The 6,558-nt window shown below is 36.0% G+C and overlaps 1 protein-coding gene across 1 annotated transcript; it reads right to left on the bottom strand.

Moving 5' to 3' along the window:
• Nucleotides 1–1,353: 1,353 nt before the first annotated feature.
• On the bottom strand, nucleotides 1,354–4,905 carry LOC131957117 (uncharacterized). Its single transcript, XM_059321822.1, has 4 exons — nucleotides 4,738–4,905; nucleotides 3,738–3,940; nucleotides 3,096–3,188; nucleotides 1,354–1,596 (listed from the first exon to the last, which is right to left on the bottom strand). Exons 1-4 carry the CDS (start codon nucleotides 4,808–4,810, stop codon nucleotides 1,354–1,356), a joined length of 612 nt encoding a protein of 203 aa, XP_059177805.1. The 5' UTR covers nucleotides 4,811–4,905.
• Between the last annotated feature and the right edge of the window lie 1,653 nt (nucleotides 4,906–6,558).

Below are 6,558 nucleotides of genomic sequence, written 5' to 3' on the forward strand. Positions count from 1 at the left end.
GGGTTTAGTGACGGCTATTAGGGGCAGATAATTTAGTTTGAAACGATTTTTCACACGTTTTCTTTAACTTGCTTTCGTCTCTGTTTGTTTGTCTTTCCAATCAAATCTTGCGATCGAAATTTCTGGCCCTTCCCAGTTAGCTAGCGCGCTGAAATTTTCAGGGAAGCTTTGTTTTGGATGACATTAGAATATTCAATTGTTATTATTACTAAATTGATTCATGGAAACATTTTATTGAGCATTTTAGACCGCTATATAATCTATATATATAATTCTCCTCTGCGAGCCATTAGAAAACAAGAGTGATCGCTTGCATTATTGTGATGTATAGCATTTATTTTCTACTTTTTAGTTCAATCAGAAAACGTGGGTTTTTAAAAACTTTTTTAATGATTATTATTAAACTTAGAGGAGGTAACTAGGAGGAGGCTGCTTTCACGGTGGGAGGGGGGGGGGGGGGGTAGGGTCGGGGTTAGGGGAAAGGGGGGGGGGGTTAGTATTTTAAAGCAAATATTTTCAGTGGCAGCATTGGTACTGTCGAATTCACAAATTATGAATTACTGAAAAGTAGAAAATAAAACAACTAAATAGCGGCGTATGATACGCCGCGGGTCGGCTCGTTTTATTCTATTTTAAAAAGTTCAAGTAACTAAAAATGGATTAAAAATCATGTTTATGTCCCGAGTTGCCATCCACCTTAGTGTTATATAAGAATATTCGTGAAAGTTTAGGGGGATCACTCCAGTTTATTTTTCTAAGGATTAAAGACGGAGGAAACACATTTGTACAACTGTCTTCTAAATTTTTCTTCAATTATACAACAAACTCAGATATTTATTCAAAATTGTGCAGATAATTAAGACGCTATTTTCAGCAGTATTATTAACCTAACCCTAACACTGGACTCACTCTTTGCAAAAACCATATGACTTAATCTGGTCCTAGTTTTAAATCAACTTTCACTTTCTACCAGCAAGAGTGGAAGGGTGTGGTTGAATAGTAGGCCTACAGCATTTAGCTGCTCAAATTCGATTCTCGTTTCGACCTTACGACTGTATGACGCCCGTGAGTCCACCAAGCTCTTATCGGTACCTGACTTATATTTAGAAAAGTAAAGACGGCTGGACATAGTGCTGACCATAGCATCCCTTCTTATGTCGACTTTAATAAACATATTAACTCTAATTCACATACGCAATTGACCGTTAGGTATAAAAAGGAAGTTTACTATCATCAAAAACTGCAGAGAAAGATAAAATCTTGATACCACTTCGTACTAGTAGTGTCTTAATTTTAACAAGCAATAAAATTACAACTAGTTTATCAAAGTATATAATAGTGAGAGTCTCACTATCAGTACACTGACAGTGAGACTATGTGAAGTGTTTTAATATTTAGATAACCCATTGGAGTATTTTTTGTTATCTGGCACTCACGTGGTATGACGTAATCCATGTTCCCGGCTGGTCGGTTTCTCTTCAGCGTTCTTGTGTACACAACTTCGTCGCTAGGCAACCTACTGGTCGTTGCTTGTTGGACAGGGGTTACTTCCGGTTGGATGAAGTATCTCTCGTCATTGTGTTTGTATTCGCCTTTCTGAAAAAAAATATCAAAGCGTGCTATTAGATTTTAATTTGTGTATTATCATACTTATCAATTATTTCAAAAGTAGCAAGAGTCGACGATATTTGCAATTTATCACCAAATTGTTGTAGTAAATGATATATTTATATATAAAAAGCCATGTATGTGTGTGTTTGTGTGTGTGTCTGTTATGCATTACTACACCTTTCATCCGATCGCCATAAAACTTTGGGAAGTTGCTGAGAATATTCCTGGGGAAGTTTTTGCGAGAAAAAAAAATTCAAATTCGCAGGCTAGGGGCCCCGGCAGGGCGCGATTCTATTCTTCTCTATATACGGTATATACAAATAAAAATTGATTGCGGTTTGACACTTTGGGGAGTTGATTGGTACCCTTCCTTCCTTATACGGAAACCGGCTCAGAAGGTTGACTTCCATTAGCCAGGCAGGCCTCAGTGTAGCAAACTCCGACCACTAGAGTTTCCCACACATCGGTCGCTACTCCCGTCGGCTCTCACCGGGCTTTCCTTCCCCACCCACCAGACGCGGGACGTCGTCCTACCGCCTGGTACCCAGCTTGATCGTGGGGGGCGTTCGGCCATTCTTTGAACCTAGCGCATACAGCAGTTCTACTCGGCCAGATCAAAAACCTCTAGCTTCTGTTGGCTACCACTAGCCATTCCGCACCTATTAGGGGGGGTCATGAGCTTGGTCCGACTAGTGGCACTCTTCCGAAGCCACGCGAAGACCGCAGCTTAAAGTCAAGATATCTGGTTATGGTCGAGAGCAAACCCTTCTTGGTTCTCGGCAGTCTTGCACCTCTCCTCCCCCACGTTATTATGTAGGGGACTTGGGAGTCCGACGTGCCAGGCTCTTCGAAAGACTAGTACACTAAAGGGCAGGTTTATGCAAAAAAAAAAAAAAAACAACATTTTTTTTATTTCGCAAGGGCGGTGCCACTGGACGTTGCGATTTTTCTCTATATACGGTTAATAAAAAATAAAATGCTGTTCAACACCGTTCATCCGAGTGCCATGAAACTTTGCGGAGTTGATAAAAACACTCTCGAGAAGTTTTCTGCGAATAAATTTAAAATTTCTTATGTGAGGGTGCAATTTTTGTCAATACACGGATTGACGCCCATAGTTCCAGAGCGGCTATTTAAGCACTTGGTATCCGTTAATCAGGCGTCCTATATAGCGGGTAAGGGGGGTACTACTATATTTAAGATTATTTAGTTGGGCGTACAGTCAAATTTACGCCAGTCTTCCTGTTAAAGTACAACCTCCCCTTCCCTTGTGAGGAATAAATAAAAGTTTCGAATCTACATAACGAAACTATAATTACTACCTGAGATTACTCCAAATACTTCTGAACTTTAATTAAGTAGTTAGCCTTTTAAAAAAAAACCGCTATACACGCCGTAGTTTGACCAAACACTACAGCACGATAAAGAACTAACTAAACTATTTTCTAAATGTGATAAGTCAGAGAACTGAAAGCAAGTTTTACTATGATCAGCTTGGCCTTTTTCTCCCTGATGTTGTTGGTCCTTGTCAGCTGAAACACGGCCTCACTGTGTATGTCCTGGTAGTAGCCGATGTTCTGATCAGCAGAGAAAATAATTTCATTGTGTCAAATGATTCGTATTTTAGCATATAATAAATTAACGTGCTCCCCGAATATAAATAAATCTTGAGAGATATTAAGGACACTTTAATTAAATCGATAAAAAAATATATTTGAAATGTATCTTTTGATAAAAATACAGTTTCAAAATAAACTTTATCTATAAATTAAATGTAGTCTAAATGTAAGCAACAAAAATAAAAACAATGTCTATAAGTATTATAGTTAATTATAATATATATTACTATATTAATATTATAACTTTTTAGATAACACATTTAAATCATTCTTAAATGCATAGATAAAATATAATAGAAATAGAAATCAAACATGTTTATAAAAGAAAAGAGAAAAAGAATAGTTTTTCTCAGAAAAAGAATATATTAGAACTATAACAATAAGAAATAGTTAAATGGCAAAAGGAATCAAAGAAAAAAACAACAAAAGAAACAGAAGAACCGTAACTCTGGATCTATACGGACTTGACTTTTGGTATACAGAATAAATAGGCTGTGTTAACCTCACCTTCCTGTGACGTGAGCTCTCCCGTCTCTGAGAAAAAGTTCCATTCGAGTCGACACTGAGTGAGTACAGTGGGATGTCCAGGTGGATGTGCTCGACACGGCTCAGCTGCAGGTGGCTCGTGTTGGTGTCTGTCGTCAAGGTCACGTTCACAAGGTCGGGGAGGATTTGACCTTCAACTTCAAGAGTTGTATAGTCAACCTCAACTATGGAAATCAAAGAATTTTTTTTAATTCAATTGATTTGGGTGGGTATTCTGTGAAAACACTCGCATGAGCATGATGGGGTTGTGATGTTTTAATCATGGCACTAACCGTAGAACTTAACACAATTTTTTTTTTAAATTAAGGGGGAATGCTCCGGTAAAAAAAACTTTTTTAATACTCGTTAGAAAACAGTTTTGATAAGATACATCCGCATATGCATTTCTGCTAAAAAAAAATGTTGGAAAAATCTTGGTAACTATGACAACGGCGGCCATCTTGAAAAATTAACCCCTTCGTAGGTTTTCCACCATTCATAAAATATGACATTTTAAGCCCAATAAACAATCAATTCATAATTTTCTTCCATATTTTGGGGCACTCAGCTAAAAATTTTAAGTGCATATCTTCAAACTAATTTTTTATGAATTTTCAAATTTTGTGTCCGTTCAAAACACTAGTTTTAATGCCCCAAAATTCTCCAAAGTTAAGTTTTTATCTTAATAAAAGTGTATCTTAATAAAGCTGTAAAGAAAAAAACTGTTTTCTAACGAGTATTAAAAAAGTTTTTTTTTACCGGAGCCTTCCCCTTAAATCGTTTATGTTTTTGTTTTCCTTTCCCTTCACTTCATTGGCGTGTTCTGTGTTTGGTATAACTTAAGTTACTCCTGTTTACTAACTCGAGTTACAAACTTAGCCAGATATTATAAGATAATATCTGTGTCTAATCGTATGTCCTGGACAGAAAATGCTAATTAGATAGTCTACTAAATGTTGTTATCTTACATTAAACGTCATACCTGCTTGACTGCTAATAAGATCTAGAGTATGGCAGACTGCCAGTGCAAGAAATAAAACCTCCAAGGGCGTCATTGTGAAGTTGGTTTGAAATATGTACACAAGTGACTAGCGTTTTTTCTAATGTCGGTTTTATTTTGTATGAAAGATAGGTTTAAAATAATTTAAACACTGATTAGTCATAGATTTGTATGTCACCGAAATGAAAAATTAAATTTTAAGTTTTCATTTTACAAAATAAAATATTACACTATTGAACGTTTAATAATGTCAAATTGTTATGATCTACGTCCACAATCAAGTTAAAGTTTATTTTAACTCAAAACTTTAGTTTAAAAATGTATCAATAATCAGCAAATGCATAATGTAGGTAACATAAGACGACGTGCACCTAAATATTATGTCCTAAAAAGAACGCAAACAAATCTAATCTTCAAAACGATGACCATAGTAAGAGCGTACTTATATACAATTTTGTTATCTCTACTTCCTCATAGATGTGGCCTAGATCCAGTATCAGGTACAGTCATTTCGTAACACAAATTAATTGTAACGAGCCGACCCGCGGCGTATCATACGCCGCTATTTAGTTGTTGTTTTTTCTACTTTTCAGTTATTCATAATTTGTAAATTCGACACTACCAACGCTGCCACTGAAAATATTTCTTTAAAACACTATAAGTAGCTCGTTAAGGACGATAACACCCCTCCTCCCCCCCCCCCCCCTCCGTTAAAGTAAACTCCACTTAGTTACCCCCCCCCCCCTACGTTTAAAATCGTTTCAAACTAAATTATCCGCCCCTAATAGCCGTTACTAAACCCGGCTCTGCTTGTAAACATTTAGAGTGAACCACAGCTCACCAGACCATGTGGGGTTGGGGGTGGTAGGGAGCGCATTTACAGCTTGTTTTCTAGCGTCTCCCAGAAGAGAATTATATATAAAGATACTTACTTCTAGTTTTAAATTAATCGAATAGCTTTGAAGAATCGCTCCTTGTTCCTTGCTCTCCGAAATTTAAAAAATCTTTTATTTGTATCCGTCATTAAATAATGTGTAAAAGGTTAAACACTCGTATTATTGTTTTGAAGGTGTACACTGCATATACATTACTTTGCAATACAAGACGATTTTTATAAATGACGGTTTGAATCAAAATATTACGTAATTTCTTTTTTCTGTTCTAATCTTTATAAACAAATGATTAAAAAACTGATAGCAGCATATTATAGTTAATAATATGACCCCGGAACAAGGATGTCGCTGAAATTCCAGAATGTTGTCTAACTGGTAGGTGAGACTTTCAAGGGAGACGTGGATAAGGGGTTGGAGGTGGTGGACGGGTACTAGGGGGTGTAGTATTGGGGAGGCTCGTGAGTGTTCGAGGAGGAGCGGAATATATCCAGGGGAGTGTTAGCAGAAACTCAACAAAAATTTACAACCTTTATAAAAATGCATTTACTTCATACATTTTTAAAAACTCTTGTGTTATTTTAAAAAAAAAATATTTTGGTTCTCACCGTAATGCTTACAATGTAGTGACTATCGCATCGTCCCAATATAAATATATATATATATATATATATATATATATATATATATATATATATATATATATATATATATATATATATATATATATATATATATATATATATATGTATATATACTGTGACAGGACAAATGATCTCAGGACAAATGATCTCAGACAAAATATCTCAGACAAAATATCTCACGGACAAAAGATCTCAGGACAAATGATCTCAGGACAAATGATCTCAAGGACAAATGATCTCACGGACAAAAGATACCAGGACAAAATATA

The sequence above is a fragment of the Physella acuta genome, unplaced genomic scaffold, assembly GCF_028476545.2.
Source record: "Physella acuta isolate Inbredline_101_S28 unplaced genomic scaffold, ASM2847654v3 ptg001208l, whole genome shotgun sequence".
Taxonomy (NCBI): Eukaryota; Metazoa; Mollusca; class Gastropoda; family Physidae; genus Physella; species Physella acuta.

Bases quoted from the DNA above. Each gene is read 5' to 3' on its own strand.
- LOC131957117 (XM_059321822.1), bottom strand. From the start codon at position 4,810: ATGACGCCCTTGGAGGTTTTATTTCTTGCACTGGCAGTCTGCCATACT. The intron at 3,941-4,737 runs GTATGACGTTTA...TGATTTCCATAG, and splicing joins TCTTATTAGCAGTCAAGCAG to TTGAGGTTGACTATACAACT. The intron at 1,597-3,095 runs GTAAAACTTGCT...ATTTTTTTTCAG, and splicing joins AAAAGGCCAAGCTGATCATA to AAAGGCGAATACAAACACAA.